The sequence below is a fragment of the Apteryx mantelli genome, chromosome 4 (assembly GCF_036417845.1).
Source record: "Apteryx mantelli isolate bAptMan1 chromosome 4, bAptMan1.hap1, whole genome shotgun sequence".
Classification (NCBI taxonomy): Eukaryota; Metazoa; Chordata; class Aves; order Apterygiformes; family Apterygidae; genus Apteryx; species Apteryx mantelli.
The window spans coordinates 25,993,338-26,010,538 of record NC_089981.1 but is presented as its reverse complement, the minus strand read 5'-3'; the positions used below and the strand labels follow the sequence as shown (position 1 = coordinate 26,010,538).

The following is a 17,201-nucleotide window of genomic DNA, read 5'->3' as shown; positions in this document are numbered from 1 at the left end:
TAGCAGTAAGCGTACTGAACAGAAAGTCACTGAACAGAAAATTATCAAATTTGAAAGGTGCTGAGCTTAGTCACGCTTCCACTTCACTGGCTAGACTTTGTCAAAGGCAATGATGATGGAGCCGCAGCTACCACCGCACAGGATAAAGCGGCTGAAAAAGCCGGGAATGGGTGTTTTTCAGTCCCCGGCGCCCGCACCCGCAGGTCGCGGCCGTTAACGGCCCGGGGGCAGGCACGAAATGGCGGCGGCGCCCGCCCGTCCGCCCGCGCGCGCGGCGGGAGGGGGAACGGGGGCACGGGGGCGGCGCGGCCCTAGGCCCGCGGCAAGGTGCGTCCCAGGTGCCCGCCGCTATATGAGGCGCCGCCCGCGCCGCTCCAGCGGCCGCCGCCATGGCCGAGCCGCGCTCCAAGCGGCCCCGCGGCACGCTGCCCGCCTGCGCGGCGCACCGCCCGCTGCCCGGCAGCCGCGTGAGGCAGGGCTTCCCGCCCGCCGTGGAGGAAGGCCTCTGCGGCGTCACCGGCGCCCTGCTCGAGCTCTCCTACGGCCTCCAGGCGCTGGTAAGCGGCCGCCCGGCGCGGCGCGGCGCGGCGCTCCGGCGTTGGGGCACCTCGCGTACCCACGCGTGGGGGGGCCGGGGCGGGGGCAGGGGCTTCCCACGGCTCTGGGGCACAACGCCTGGCTGCCTGTTTCCTTCTTTTTTACCCCCGCAAGCTCTGTACATAAAATAGCCTTGTGCGGTTAACTGGTGGGAAGAGTTTGCGGGAGCGGCTTCCCGTGAACATCGCTGTTTGCTTGGGGGTTTTTGATCAGCAGGTAGGAACGTCCTGCGGATTTAAAAAGACAGTATGTAACATAATGTGAAATCTGTTGCATTTGGCTGCTTATCAAAAACTTAAGGCAGCATATATTTTAGCAAAGACATTAAAACTGAGAAGCAGGATTATTGGTGCCATCCCTTTTGCTGCTGAGCATCTGTTGAGAGGCAAGGCAAACTATATTCACGTGAATCACCCAGATGCTCTGATCAAGCTTAGTGTATGGTATTAGTCCAATAAAAACTAAGCATGCAGCGAAACCTCAACCTGTTAAGCATGTGGATTAAAATACTACTACTGACTGGTAGTTGGGCTGGATAGAAAAAATTCCACTAGAAATGGACTGTGGCTGTCTTAAAAGTAGTTAATGACTTTTATATAAGATTTACCTTAACAGTTATGCAGGTGTGGTGACTTGGGTTCTAGTAGTCCTGCAGCACACTCACACTGAGGAACTGATCACAAAACATTCAGTCTTGATTATTCTGTCAACAGAAATATGAATTAATGACTTCAGGAAAAAGATTATGCAAATATTATATTAATATTCTCAAAGGAACATTGCGGTATATATTTTTCTCTTGAATGACATGGTCACGTGTGTATGTCACAGGTTTGGGGTATCCCAGGTGGTCATCAAAACATAAGAGAAAAACATAAACACATCATGCTGTGTATACAATTTTTTCTCATTTTTTAACAGATGAGCAACATAGATAAAACACAAGTATTTTGTATTTGTTCACAATAAGTGAAAGAGGGGAGGACAGCCAGAAGTAGAAAAATTTATGAAATGCACATACTTGTTCTTTACCCCTACTGGACAGGCTACAAGCCAACCGTTTAATATGCAGTACTCCAGAGTGTGCCTAAGAGGCAAGGGCTGGGCTGTATTGCCTATGTGTGTTTAGGGAACCAGTGTATTGATATATTGTAGCTCTGTCAATTCTACTCTTGGCATATTCCCAGCTGCTGCCTCTCACTGTCTTTGATATCAAAGTTGTGCAGAGCCAATGCTGAACCTCTGTGCAACCTGGGGGCCTTCCACTGCTATCTGTCTCTCTAGTATGTTCTCTTTATTCTGTTTTCCATAGTGCAGGCAGGGAACTAGGGATCAGCCTGCCACACCATGCATAAAATTCATCCAACAGAAGAGCTGACAGATCTGTTAGCATAGTTAATCTTGCACTGATGAAAGTTGTTACTTTCCCATATAGAAAAACAGAACAAGGCCTACAGTTGGTTTAGGATTTTAATACTTCTGAAGTCTTTTTAGGCATGAGCTACATACTGCTACTGAGCTATACTGTGTACACCTTTAATGTTCTTTCTACTGGAATAGCATTATGCATAAAGAAGCTGATAAACTGATGCAAAATTGTTCTCGTTCTCCTTTGGTATTTGCTTCATCTTTCTCAAACCTTTAAAAGCCAACTTTTCACTGGAATGCTGACCTGAAGGGATAAATCCTATGTTCTCCATGCTTCTGGCTCAACTGGCAAGAAGCTGGACTATGCTTATTTAATTAAAAATAAATAACAGGATCGGGCCCTTACCAGTTCCAATGCCTAGAAGGGGATAATGTTGCAGATTTTGATGCCTTTGATTATAGTGGTGGAGGATCTGGATATGTGCCTCTATAGTTAATTTTTCTTTCCTAAATGCAAATCTCATAAGCAGTACCTTGCTAGAATATGACTGCTAATGAGAGAGAACATCAGTAATACAGTCACCTGTCCAGTCTTAAAAGGCATAAAGTGTTCTAGTAGGAGTATAGTGTTTTTTGCCTTTTTTTTTTTTTGGGGGGGGGGGAACAGGATGGGATGGGACAATAATGACTTCATTTATTGCAGAAGTTTGAAGGAATATCTTCAAAATGATTAAGCTGGTAGAACAAGTTCCATTGGAAATGTCTCCTGAGTTCTGATAAAGCTGTGTTCTGCTGCAAGTGAATCCCATCTTCAGCAAGCTTTAACACTTTGGTTGAATTTTGTTTGCCTAGGGTGAATTTTTTGATCAGTCACACGTGGCCCTACCAAATGTTTCAAAGTTCTTTCTGAATCAAGCTACAGAGGAGAGAAAAGCTGCAGAAGCTTTGATGAAGTATCAGCAAGAAAGAGGAGGCCACTACTGTTCTAAAACCATCCAGGTGTGTAGCAAACAACTTCTGGTTTCTTGCAATCAGCAGTAATTACTCTAAACTCCTGCATTATATTGTTGGTACCCTGGATCTCTGCTTTCATCCACTATTAGATTTCCAGATATAATTTCCCTATTATATTAGTATACATGCTTTTGTTCTTGATTATGATGCCTAGAAACTCTGTATCAGACATGCAGTCCTAACTCTATATGATTGCAGTTCTTGCCAAAAAGGATATTAACAATGGTCCCTTTTTCTTCCACTCAGCTGGAGACTGCTGTTTCCAGTGTGCTGTAATGGATTATGTGAGTCTTCTTAAAATTGTTTCAGTGCTAAACCAGCCAACTTGTCTGCCTTCCCACTGAAACAAAATAGAAGTCATTGGCATCTGAGAAAGGGGTAAGGAAGGAGGTGGGAGAAACATCCAGCTGGGAGCAGTAGCTCATCTGTTAGAACATAGCCAAAGACAAATTTGAATTAGAGATTTGAGTTGGGCTTGCACAGGTATGAAGGAGTAACTCAGTTATCAGCAAAAAACCTTACTTGTAGAAGATTACGGGACTGATTCTCCTCTGGCAAACTAGTATTATGTAAATAGTTGAATATGTCAGCTTGCCGTTTCTTGGCCTATCGTAGCATTTGTTGAGCTGGAAAAGTTAAAAATTAAAAATCCATCTTGGATAACTTTTTTAAATATTCAGTTTGCATCTATATGGATAGGTTTTCCTGGTTTAAGAATGTTTATCAGGCATAGCTGCTGCTATCTAAATCTTGTTTCTTGAAACAAAGATTTGTGGGTTTTGGCACTTCTGTATGTTTACAGCCATCTAACATGGCAAAAAGTAACAGACGCTCCAAACTAGAAGGAGCTGTTGCAAAATACTAGCACGTTTTGTTTAGGAGACAAGTTAAGTTACAGGAGAACAGCAATGAATATGGCAAGATGAGCTGCTGCTCTTAATAAATTATCTTTCTCTTTGTTTCTAGAAACCAAACTGTGAGTACGCAGTCAGTCTGATGAAAGCCCTGGAAGTAGCAATGCTCCAGTGGAAAACTATAACACGGTATTTTGAAGAGCTTTATGCCTTGAGCCTTGAAAATGCAGACCCTCACAGTGCAAGCACTATCAAGAAACAATTCATTGAACCCAAAATCCGGAAGATCAAGCTGATGGGAGATCTTCTGACCAATGCTCGCAGGCTTGACTGTTTCCAAGATGGCAGAAACAGTCTTGGGGATTACTTCATGGACCGGTTCCAGAAAGAGTTAAGAACAGGCGTAGATCCAGAACCTAGGCAGCGCGGTAGCCCCTGCCCACCTCTCCAGCAATGCACAGGTGCTGCAGAGGCTCTGAAGCGTCCCCAGAGAGAATCCTCCCAGCAGAGGAATGGCATAGGGCCAATATACGCAACCATATATTGCACTGCTGCAGTGCCCCAGTGCAACGACGGGACAGGAGCAAAAGCGAAGCAAGGCAGGGAGGGGCTGTAACACCACAGCTGTTAAAGCTATGGAGCAGCTCCTAAGGCACATCTTTATGGAGAGTGGCTTTGAGACCAGCACTTGGGAGACACGATGGGTTACTTCTGTATCACTCTCCCTTCTTTACACCCTGTCCCTCATCCTCTGATGAGCCACAGCTCAAAGTCTAGCCCATGCAATTGTTTAAATCATAGTGGGATTGCTAGTTACCCAGATTGTTCGCATCAATCACATTTTTTCTATGCAATTCTTACCATAAAAGATGCCTCAGTGTAGAAACCAAAAGCTTTTAGGCCTCTCTCCTGGCTTAAATGATTGTTAGTATTAGTTAATGCCAATTATTTTTAACAGTGTCTAAAACTTTTATAAAAAATGCTTTAGTACAAGGTAACTTCTATGTGGGAGAAAATCCACAGATTAAGTTTTATATTTAATATTTTGCATTAGTATGGTAACATTATGAATTTTTTAAAAGACTTGTTTTAAAACAAGATGGATTTCTTGTCTTCTTTCTATCATAGTAGCAACTTAAATGAGTTAATTCATTTAGCTATAAACAAGCTTTTTTGTATACTCCTTCAATATGAAGGATACTAACTTTTTCTCAATGTGGGAACAAGACAAAGTGCTGTTTTTTCACTGCAGTTACTTGCCTTGTTGCCTTTTCTAATCATCAAAAAGAGGATGAGATATAAATTAGGGGTTCTCATTAGATGTGCTCTTCACAGGTTCTATTTTAAGTGTCCCTAAAGGCCCTAGCTCTAGGGCTTTGTCCAGGCATAGCCTAGGACAGTTATCTTAATTACCATGCACATCCCTGTTCCAGCTAGATACGGTATGGTATTACTGTGGTACTACTGCCAGTTCTCTGTATTCCTTATCTTGGCCCCAGGTAGATGAATAACATCCTAGTGAAAGTGCAGCACACATGGCTAAAATTGCACTACAAAAAGTGGCCTCCCATTAATTTTGCATTTCAATTAGGGGGGCATTCACACTATCAAACTTACAGCTGTTGCTTTAGCCAGCTGGGTTAAAGTTCAGAGGAGTCTAAATTCCTTCCAGTCAGCCCCTGCAGGAGTGCCTCTCTCTGCACTGACTAACAAGGTCATCTAGGAAGAGCAACTGGCTAAATCAGCTGCCTGGAACTAGGTTCTTCAGTCAGGATACACCACAGCTTTTAGGCAATTGGGGTTTGCTCCATTGAAAGATTAACACATAAACTTTTATGTAATACTGTAATCAATATTCTTATTGTTAAGTTTGAAAATAAATTCAGTTCAACATAAATATAATGTAGATGCAAATTTTTTAGTTTTCCATACATGCATGCTAATATTGTTCTCCAAGAGATTTTGCATATGTATAAAACTGCACCAGTGCCTATCTGCTACCACGAAAGTTGCACAAGATAGAAATATAGACCGCAAAATGAAAATAAACATGGCAGAAAACTGCATTAAGGTAAAAACACTGCACAATGAAACACTTGAATTTAATTCTGAATTCTATACACAGCTGCATTTAAGTACCCATTTCTGTAAAACTGCATTAGCCCACCTACTTTGGTGGTTTTGTAACGCAGGACAGACAACTACAATTCAGATGCTTTCCCAATCTCTTTCTGTTAATGATTCAGCTTTATGATGGTGGGTGTGGAGGGAGGAAATGGCATCAAAACTTCCGCTATATTCTCCTAAAAAAAAATACTGCAGTGTGCCACAGGAATGGTTTGAAGCACTTCTAGCAACATACTGCATTTGCCTATGTTTGGGATGACTGCAATAGTTTAAAAGATATTTCTATCTGGGCCAGATTCCAACACCCATCCTCATGCTGACCATACCTTATTCAACAATTAGTTCCACTGACTCTAACTCAGTGTGAGTAAGAGCAATGGAATCCATCCTTCTCAGTATTAAAATATAGCTCATTAGGTATGAATGGAGCAAAAATACTTGTTGAATAATAAACTAATGCCATATAAAAATCCTTCATTTGCTACTACTGTTTCTACAACAATCCTCTACTTTGACAGTTCTTAACCTTCTGAAATGTAGGTATAGCCTCTTTCACAGTTTCCAGCACTTAGACTGTCTCTCTCTTTACCTTAACAGAAGTCCAACACAACAGAGTCCAACATTTAAACTTTACAGTGCAAGACTTACTTGTCATTTCTTTCTCCCTGAACTATTGCCATGTGTCTTTCTCGGAGACCCACTCCTCTCATCTTCATGGCAAAATGCACCAGCACATTCTCAGAATTTTAAGTTCTTTATTTCTCATGTTTCCAAAACACATTCTGGGCCCTCTGCCTGGAGAAATAATTCTGTTAATTTCAGGTAAAGAAACTCACAGCTATTTTCCCAATCTGTATCCTCTGAAAAGGAGAATTGAATCAGTTACTATAGCTAACTGAAGTTCTTCTCGTCCATATGCTGCTACTGCTGAGGGTGTGCACATGCCCATGAATATGATCTCTGAGACTTTGTTAATACCTGTATGTCATGTATAGGATGAGTGTCCCTCTATGCTCCTCAGCATATGAAGTACAATCCGCTCCCCCCTTCTCAGCTTCCTTTCAACCACACCCTGAAAAAAGGAGATGAAGGGTGAAATGTGTAATAGGTATATAGCACCATTTAACATAACTAAGAATTTGCTTCCTCTGCTGACTGCTGCTCATACACACACCCCTGCATGTGTAATTCCAAAGCAATGCCCAATCCATCCAGACCCAGAATCTGGGAGGCTTAGAAGAGCCATAGTAACATCAGTGCTGAAATACAGCATCCAATTTGAAAGATCTGGAGAGACCTAATTTCTACGAAATGATGAGTAATAGCCAGGGTGGCTTCTAGACAGACACTAACAGCGGCATATTTCTAAATGCTGCCATAAGCACTACCTAAGGTTGCAAAGAAGGTGCCATTGCTGCTGCCTAGTCTCAAAATGAGGCATTCATTAAAATATTCAGGTGAAGATGGTGCTGTCCTGCATCCTCTCCACTATGGCCACCCAAAGTTGAGAAGAACATCTGAGGATTTTGTTCTTTGCAAAGACTCTCTCAGACTCACAACACAATGCAACATTTTTCTGGACAAACCCATTTTTGAGAAGAACATTGGAAAGTGAATGTTAGTTTTGGTGGCAACAGTGGGGGATGAGTCATCCAAGGCACCTTCAGTGGGAGAACACTCCATGCAAACTTTACCATCTGGTCACGGCGCTCTCCTGACTTTTTCACCTAGGTGACAAACTGAGATACTGCTTTTACTAACTCATGTCTTGGACACGTATGTGCTGCCACAGGTTGAAAGAAGAGACTCCCTAGAGCATGCAAGCAGTAGACTGCATTGCACTGGCAATTGCTTGAAGCCTTCTTGTATCACTTGTCCAAGTCCCAGCGTTTGTTATTGCTTTGCCCAAGGTAACCACTATTTGCACAAGTCCCAGAATGCCTTTTTCTAGGGTCAAATACAACCTAGAAACACACTTAAAGTGGCAGAATATGCTACAATACTGTGTAAACATCATGTAGAATTACCTTTTCCACAAATGAAACAACTAAGCTACAGAGAGATTAAATGTCTTGAGCCAAGTAACATGGCCAGCACCAAAACAAAGCCTTGATACCCCTAATTTACACGTTTAGCTGTTATAGCACACAACTATTTCTCCTTTATACTTAATGTGCATTATTGTATTATTTTCAATACAAATTGTTTTTAACGTTGTTTTAGCTGTTCAGTGGAGATTTTTCAAAACAGAAAAGTCTGTTCATTTCTTCTGGATCAAAGAACCTCTGTAATAACAGTGGAGTATTTCCACAAGGTTACTACTTTGCCTCTCAGCAACAGCTGGGAGATGCACTTCTAAATGTGTTAGGGTGGTCAATAGCTGTTCTCCTTGGGACATATCACTTTTCAGCACTGGATACAGTGAAAGAACAAAGTTGTACACAGTCCAAAATACCTACTTTCTTTTTTAAATAAAAATTTGATCTTTTGGGGGTAATGACAGAATGTGACTAATAGTTCTTATCTTTGTCTGTATTTGAAGACATGTAAGTAAGTAGAAAATGGGGATTGCAAATTAGGAACTCTTGCAAAAACCCATTCATATAACTACCAAAGAATCCACCATTACAATAACCCATCTGAAAAGTCACAGGCACAGGAACTGAAGACTAGATCATCAACTGATATTTTACCTTTACAGATTCTCTCAATCTGCTCTTGACCCCACTGAAGACAGAGCTTTGCCTTTGATTTTAAATCAGTCTAATTTTTACCAGCATTTATAACTGCAGAGTGGAGATTAATTTTAGCCCATGGTAGATAAAAATACCTGTAAGTATTTTAATCATTAAGTTAATGAAATCACACAGCGGAATTGCTGAAGTGCTTCCATATCACAAAAAGAGCTAAATTTCTCAGCTCAAATGATATTCCAAAAACAGAGTAAATAGCAAACTTGAGAGCATTACCAAAAAAAAAAAAAAGTCCAAACCCTGCCACTGCTGGTTACCTGAAATAACAAATCCTTATTGCACAAGCAATCCAATTACAATGGCATTACAAGCTCAGCAAAACACTGCTTCATGAGGTGAGTTCAATCTCTTCCAAGGCTTCAGGATAAATGTAATCAGAGGCTTGAGTTTAAAGAGGACCCTGCAATGCAAATTTATACAGCACAGGTCACGAAAACAGAGGCACTCACTGAAGCGATAGCTGTAAGCAGCTCAGGCCTCAGCTCTCCCGGGGCACTTCGTGACTACCCCATTACCGCACTGCCCTATTTGGGGAATCAAACGCTCCCTGTAGAAACCTGGCTGGGCATCGCCGCCGCTCCACAGCTCGGCCTCCCTGCCGCACGGCTTCCTTCTGCTCCCAGGTGAGGCGGTTTCGGTGACTCTGCTCGAGTCTTCCCCAACACTCTCCTGCCTCCACGTGGGCCGCGGGCCGCAGCCAGGCCCGGGGGAGCAGGCACAACGCGGAGGCCTGAGGGAAGGCCCCCCACGCACCTCCGCTTTGACTATAGTAACGGCCCTCCTGGACGGGCAGCCTCAGGCTGTGCCCCGATGTAAGGAAAACCAGCCTCCCCCGGCCAAGCCGCACCGGCGCGCGGGCGAGCAAAACACAGCCGCGCCACGAAACCGACGGGCTCGGCGCGGGGCAGCGAGGCCGCCGGCAGCGGAGGGGCCGCAGCGCCAGCGAGCGGCTCCGTCTCCGCCCGCGGCCGCAGCCGTTGCCCCGCCGCCGTTGCCCCGCCGCGGCCCCGCGCTCCCCGCCGCGCGGGGCGCAGCGCCCCCCAGCGGCCGCCATCTTGAGCGCGCCGGTCGCCCCGGCCCGACCGCCGCCCCGCGCCCCGCGCGGCTGCTCGCCGCCGCCCGCCGCCGCAGCAGTTACCCTCTCGCCGCAGAGCGGCGCGGCCGCGCCGGGCCGCGCAGGTGCCCCCGGCGGGGACGGGCGGGGAGGGCGCAGCGCGCCCCGCGCCGCCGGCTTTGCTTGCCGAGAGAGCCGGGCGGGGGGGAGCCGCGGGGCGGGCAGCCGCGGGGCGCCTCGCGTGCCCCGGGGCACCGAGCGGGGCGAACAGAAAAGCACAGGCACACTCACACCGGGACGGCGGCAGAGCGCCGTCCCGTCCCGTCCGGCGCCGCCAACGCCCCGCGCCGCGGCACGCGCCCGACACCGCCGGGCGGGGGCGACTGGCCGCGGCCCCCTCCCCTCCCCGCCCGGCCCCGCCCCGTCGCGCCGCGCCGGGGGGCTCCGGCATAAATACGGCCCCGAGCGGCGCTCCCGGACCGGCGCGGCTGCGGAGGGGCCGGGGCAGCGGCGGCAGCAGCGCTGGTGGCCTCGCCCGGGACAGGGGGCGCGAGGGCTCCGCTCCGCGCGCGCCGCTAACGGCCGCCAACGACCGCCGACGGTCCGAGCCCGCTTTCCCGCCCGCGGCGCCGCGCGGTGCCGGTGCTCCCGCCGCCGCCCCCATGGACTTACTGGGCCACATGGAGATGACGGAAGGCTCCCTCTGCTCCTTCTCGGCCGCCGACGACTTCTACGACGACCCCTGCTTCAACACGTCGGACATGCACTTCTTTGAGGACCTGGACCCACGGCTGGTGCACGTCGGGGGCCTGCTGAAGCCCGAGGAGCACCCGCACCACCACGGGCACCACCATGCGCACCCGCACGAGGAGGAGCACGTGCGGGCGCCCAGCGGGCACCACCAGGCCGGCCGCTGCCTGCTCTGGGCCTGCAAGGCCTGCAAGAGGAAGACCACCAACGCCGACCGCCGCAAGGCAGCCACCATGAGGGAGCGGCGGCGGCTCAGCAAGGTCAACGAGGCCTTCGAGACCCTCAAGCGCTGCACCTCCACCAACCCCAACCAGCGCCTGCCCAAGGTGGAGATCCTCCGCAATGCCATCCGCTACATCGAGAGCCTGCAGGCGCTGCTGCGGGAGCAGGAGGATGCCTACTACCCGGTGCTGGAGCACTACAGTGGCGAGTCAGATGCCTCCAGCCCCCGCTCCAACTGCTCCGATGGCATGGTGAGTGCCCCCGCGAGTGGATCAAGTCCCCTCTGCGCCTCTACCTCCAGCGGCAAAGGGTGGTGGGGTCCCCCTGCGCCGGCGTCCCTGGAAGAGAAGGGAAAAGTCTCACACGCTTCTCCTGGGGATGAGAAGTTGGCATGTTTGCCCGTGTCCAGGGTGGACCGCTCTGGGAAGGGTGCCTGGGAGCGCCGAGAGGTCTGAGTCCGGCCCGTGCTCCTGGGGCATCTCATTTTCACATCCTGTGTCCTTAGCCCTGCATCCTCTAAGGACAGCCATGAGGGAGGTCCCCTCTGCCATGATAATTGCAGGGGAAAACTCACAGGGGAACCGGTAAGTCTGGGTTTGGTTTTCTGACATTAGTCCTGGTAACAGGAGCACGGTCTCAGCAACAGGAGTCCTTTTTCTTGATCTTTATGAAAAAGGCTCTCCATTTCTCCTCCCAGTTCATCTCCGCCTCAAAACACTTACCAGCAACAGAAGGGAGACCCCAGGCTTTTGCTCCTGTTTGTGCGTTACAGGGAGAGGGGAAGAAAGGGGAAGGAAAGGGGAGAAGAAGGATGAGTGCCACAGAGGGTGTCTCATCACCTCATCTCTTTGCTGGGACTAGAGTATTGGACTCTGTGGCCTGACCTGGGGATGGCGGGATGTGGTGACTGGAGTAGAGAGTAGCAGAGGTGGGAGTCACAAAAGCACTTTTAAGACTTGAGTTTGTTATATTCTCTGGTGGGGATAATCACTACTGAGTTGAATATCGGGGATTATGAGATGGCAGGTTGCAAAGATGATTTACACAACTGATCCCTCCTCAAAATATAGCCTTTTTTCCTTTCTCGGTAAGAGCTATTTCGCTGTGGGTGAAAGTACCAGAAGCAAATATACTGGTCAGAATGTTTGCTTGGGTTTTTTTTTCCTATACAAAATAGTAGTGGGAAGAGAAACCAAAGGAAATAAAAAGACACAAAGGTGGGCTAGTGGGTTTTTGAAAGGAATTCATGCTTGGAAGAGTCTTCAGAAATTATATCAAAAAAGACTTTTTTCCCCTCTTGGTCTCCCTATTGCAATTTGCAGGTGTACATGTAGGGCAATCTCTGATTAGAATGCTGGAAGACTTCATTTCATTTGTAAAAGCTACAGCATTATTACATTAGTTACAACAATGGTAATTTTCCTTTAAAATAACTATGCCACATAATACATTCTGGGGAGAATTTCTTCCTAGCAAAGTTAAGTTCTGCCTCATTCAAAGAAACTAAAACTTGATGGCATTTCAGCCAGGATGGGAGCTGTGGCACAGACTAGGGACTGACATATGAAGTTAAATGGTTACTGGGGATTTGAGAAAAATGCTGCCCCCCAACCAGTGATCTCACACAGATTTCTCTCCTTTCCAGATGGAATACAGTGGGCCTCCCTGCAACTCTCGCAGAAGAAACAGCTACGACAACAGCTACTACACAGAATCACCAAATGGTGAGTATTTGCCATTATGGCAATGTGAAACAGGGGTAGAGACAGTCCGTGCAGCAGACTTGCCTGTGCCTTCTCTGTCCCCAGTTGTTTAGCAGACTCCAGTTGGGCTTTTCAGTCAGCAAGCTGTCAATGCTAATACAAGTGTAGCATTTCCCTCTAGATGTAGTTGCAAATATGGGGATATATTATAGCTGCATTTCCTACTTTGCAAACTAGGGTCTGGATAAAAATATTTTGGAATATATTCCAATAACTTTCAGAGTTTAACTACATTTTGCATAAAGATTGTTCCAATCACTGATTGAAAATTTGGAGAAATTGCTGATTGAATTCAAATCTTCCATTCCCTTTCTATGGACTGAAGTGAAGCCCTGGATCCACCCTCCTGAAAAGTATCGAACTTCAGTTGGTTCTTTTTTCCATTCTGCAAATTACAGTCTCAGTTTTCAGATAACTGATGTCTTTCACCAATATTCTTTTCCTCAATCTTAATATACTCACAGATATGCCCTGTCAGCCACTGGTTGGGGTTCTCTAAAAAACTACATCCTACTGACATTAAATACCCACTGGATAAATTGATTGCCTTTTCTGTCTGTCTTTAGATCCAAAGCATGGGAAGAGTTCTGTTGTCTCTAGCCTTGATTGCCTCTCAAGCATTGTGGAGAGGATTTCCACAGATAACTCCACATGTCCAGTCCTGCCTCCAGTGGAAAGTGTTGCTGAAGGGAGTCCCTGTTCTCCCCCAGAAGGAGCCAGCCTGAATGAGAGTGGAGTCCAAATTCCTTCCCCCACCAACTGCACCCCACTTCCCCAGGATAACAACAACAGCGGTGGCAGCAGCAGCAGTAACAACCCTATCTACCAAGTGCTATAAAGGCAGGTCCAGCTGGACTGCAGTGAAAACAAACTGTTACATTTAGCAAAGCTCCGAGACCTGCCTCTTAAGACTGAAAAGACTACTCAAGACTTTTTTCCAATCCTAAAAATCTCTCAAAATTCCTTCAAATATATAACTTTTCAAACCTGTATTCCTTCAAAATACATCTAGTTATTTATTGGTTGTTAAACTAAAGTTATTTAATGTGTCTAGAGATAAAACTGTATACCATAAAATGGCCAATGTTTAATCTAGGCTTTTGGGGAATAGGAACCTGGCTGTTGAAAGCAGGGGAGTAAAGAAATTTGCAAGTCTCTAGAGTAATGGCATGACACATCCTTTCTATTACCCCTGTTCTGGCCAAAATAAGGTTGTGGACCACTTTTTATAAAAACTTTTTGTGTAATTGTAAATAAGAGTTGCTTTGCAAAAAAAAAAAAAAGTAAAAAAGAAAAACAAAATATTTAATGTTGCTTGGTTTGTTGTGCAAAACTTTAACTTTATATATTTATACAATGTGGTTGCTAAGAATGTTTTCAACAGTATTCTAAATAAAGACCCTTATTTATAAAATCTGTGGAGTTATCTTGACTTTCATTAGAGCTTCTAGAATTACTAGCGCATTTAGTAGTGGTGCTAAGATAGCTGCCTTGGCAGGAAGAAGATACAGGCTCTGATTCAGCAAAGAATCAAGCCCATGCTTCAGTTGTGCTACTTTCAACTACTTTGTATAAGTACCTTGCTGCAAAGGGGTCTACTTCCTTCATATTGTATTTTGGTATGCTTTCTAAACTGAACGTTAAATATTTGAGGGCATTATTACATAGATCTTCATGGTAAATAAGCAGGTTGTTCTTACCCCCCCCCCCCCAAGTTTACAATTACATTGTAAGACTTGATCTCTTAAGACTGTATAAGAATAAGAAATTATAGTAAACTAGACTCTCCAAACTCCTTGCAGCTACCATGAGTCAAAGCTATACAACACTATCTCACAAGATTGGGTACTGCACTCTTACATGTATGTTCAGCTTTTCCATTCAAGTTCTAATTTTCAAGTGGATGTACCATGTTCATGTATCCTCAGGTAACTGAAAATAGTTAAATGGGATTTTGTGCCATAAAGTCCAAGTTATAGATCTCCGTTTTCCTAAAGTTCAGGTTGGAACTTGGGCCAAAGATAGGAAGCTTTAATTTGGATTTGAACTTTCCCCATCTCTGGCACCATTACTCCAGGGATTTGCTTCTTGTTTGGAGCCTTTCTAAAAATAACTGCTAGGCTATGTTTCATTCAGTATATATATGTGAAACCTTGCAAGCTTGCCATGAAACTGAAAAATGTTAAGCCCTGAAGAGATTGTCATTGATAAGTAACCATCAGGGCATATCTATACATTTGGACAAGAGTAACCAGCAGCTACAGCCTGGTATGAAACAACCCCTTGCTTTCACACCTCTGTGATTTATGGCTTTTGTTTAAAAATCACAGTAAAAAAAAAAGATATCATCATCAGCTCTAAATACTTTGGTGACAGATCAGTCATCATATTCCCTCCTAGGTGATTATTAAAGAGGGCACTTGTGCAGCTCTTACCTCTCAAGCAGGAAAAAAAGAGGGAACAGCTAATTCTACGGGATTGTCTTCCACTCCTTCAGGCTTGGGTCAGCGCTCCCCGGAGAGGCGCGAGCGGCCTCGTGTTGGACAGAGCAACGCCGTTGCTTCTCCGCAGCCCAGCGGTAACGGCATGCCCAGAGCTTGCTGCTTTCCCCGAGGTCGGAGCGGCAGGAAGGCGGCACCCGGGGGCATTCCTCCCTCGTCGCAGGCGTTTGGGACTGCTGCTGACACCAAATCTGTGCAGAGGCGCGGGCCAGCGCCCACGCATCAGAGGGGTTTCTGGGGCAGGGGCTGCCCTGCAGCGCCTTCATCGAAGTCAGGCGCTGTAAAGAGATTCTCTTAGGGGCCTCCCGTAGATTTCACTGTGGGCAAAACACAGTCCAGACAATACAGATTGAGTTACCCCTTTAATTTTGCAGTTAAAAGTAAAAATTGAATGAACTCAAGAGTGTGCCAAATTATTCTAGCATGAATCAGGAGCATTTCTACTAAGGTCAGAAAAATGCCCCACATTACTTTGAGTCAAATTACTAACTTATAAAGACTAATTACACACCATTAGGGCCTCACGTGTCAACGCCCTCACAAATTTTCACCGACTCCAACAAAAACTCAATCAGGCCCTGACGCAAAAGATGCTTTTGTGAAATACCGTACACTTTTCTCTCTGCGTATACGCTGGCAGCACAAAGCTTGCGCCTGCCTCACTAGAGCACCCCACTTGCGCAGGACACAGCAAAGTCCCTTGCCGTAAAGCTGGCACAGCACCGTGGGCACTCGGGGCGTCTGCACTCAACAATGTACATGCAGTTCCTCGTGAAGTCATGTATATTGCATTTCACCGATTTATTTTAGCAACCCAAGTTTCCACATACTGATGTTAATGTTACAACAGAGAACAAGCATTTAGCACATCCCAAAATAGATGGATGGATAAAGAAGAAGAAAATATTCATACATTTACTATGCAGAACCCATCTTTTCCCCATTGAGGTCAGTGAGGAAAGTCCACTGGAGCAAGGCCAAAGGGCATCAGTGCCGATAAATACACGTTTAGATTACAGCTACACTTATTTTTAAACCTAAATAAGGAAAATGTGTGCCCTGCCTGTGCAATTTCTTCCTGTCTATTTCTAAGGTAATCTATTAAAAATAAATGCCTGAAGCTACTACACTCCTCTGTGCACCATGAGGACAGCATGTTACTGACAGAAGGACACCCCAGTCCGTCTGGATTGCAAACGCTTCAAAGCCAGAGACATTTGGATTCAGAGCTGCAGTTCAGACAGTACCAAGGGAGCATAGGCAGAGCTGAGGAACAGATACAAGAGCGGCCCAATGTTTACAAACTCAGCTCTTAAAACAGGCTCCTAAAGCTGTATTTAGGCATTCAGGGCTGATCCTGCGAGACAAAGAGCAGTCTAGCTTGGTCTAGCAAAACCCTCCAGCTTGCGCTCCACGCACCGACAGTTTGAAATCACCAAATCCCACCACACAGCCTCAGGTTCAATACTCAAATATTTAGCAGGATGGGGCACCTAAAGAAACACTCACTTAAAAAATCTGAATCCCACACATTGCACCGACAGGCAGAGCTCGGGCGAAGCCATGGACCACGGCAAATCAGCCCGCTCTCTGCCCCAAGGTACTGCTTAGGTAAGGCAGGAAAGAGCCTCCCACTCAATGTATGTTTGAGGCTTTTTACAAAGGATTTTAAAACTGCCTGATACTTCCTTTGGACTGTTACTTCCATACAGAAAGTCATGTAACTACGAATAATTAGAGGGAAGTAGCTGTCTTTGAACATAAAGATAAATGTGTAGCTTAGCAATGTTTGATTTGATTCGGTAATTTAAGAGAGCCACATAGAAGCTGCATGACAAAGCCAGTATTATCAATTTACCTTATCCAAACTGTTGCTACAGATAAAGTGAAACTGAATAAATCTTTATTTCATTTATATATGTTAAGTCCTTTGATTTTGAAGTTTTGTCAGGTCATTTACAAATACAAATGAGACTGAAAAGGATTTTTTTTCTATTTGCAATATTTTACAACAAATAAAAGTGCAATAAAATTGTTTTTTGAAAGTAACAAAGTTGTACACCAGCAACATTACCATTATCATTTCTGACATCATTATTGAAGCTGCTACAGAAATTTTTCACATACTGAAAATTAGATTTTAGGTAAAAGAAAAAAGCAAACTATACCTAGTATATTTTTTCTTTTTAAAATATTTT

The 17,201-nt window shown here is 45.5% G+C and overlaps 2 protein-coding genes across 2 annotated transcripts; both read left to right on the top strand.

The window, feature by feature from the left end:
* The first annotated feature begins 383 nt into the window (after nt 1-383).
* On the top strand, nt 384-6,350 carry LOC106497007 (ferritin light chain-like). Its single transcript, XM_067295512.1, has 3 exons — nt 384-557; nt 2,818-2,964; nt 3,946-6,350. Exons 1-3 carry the CDS (start codon nt 390-392, stop codon nt 4,447-4,449), a joined length of 819 nt encoding a protein of 272 aa, XP_067151613.1. The 5' UTR covers nt 384-389; the 3' UTR covers nt 4,450-6,350.
* Nucleotides 6,351-10,429: 4,079 nt separating this feature from the next.
* Nucleotides 10,430-13,340, top strand: MYOD1 (myogenic differentiation 1). Its single transcript, XM_067295511.1, has 3 exons — nt 10,430-10,990; nt 12,385-12,463; nt 13,069-13,340. The coding sequence occupies exons 1-3, from the start codon at nt 10,430-10,432 to the stop codon at nt 13,338-13,340; spliced, it is 912 nt and encodes a 303-aa protein (XP_067151612.1).
* The last annotated feature ends 3,861 nt before the right edge of the window (nt 13,341-17,201 follow it).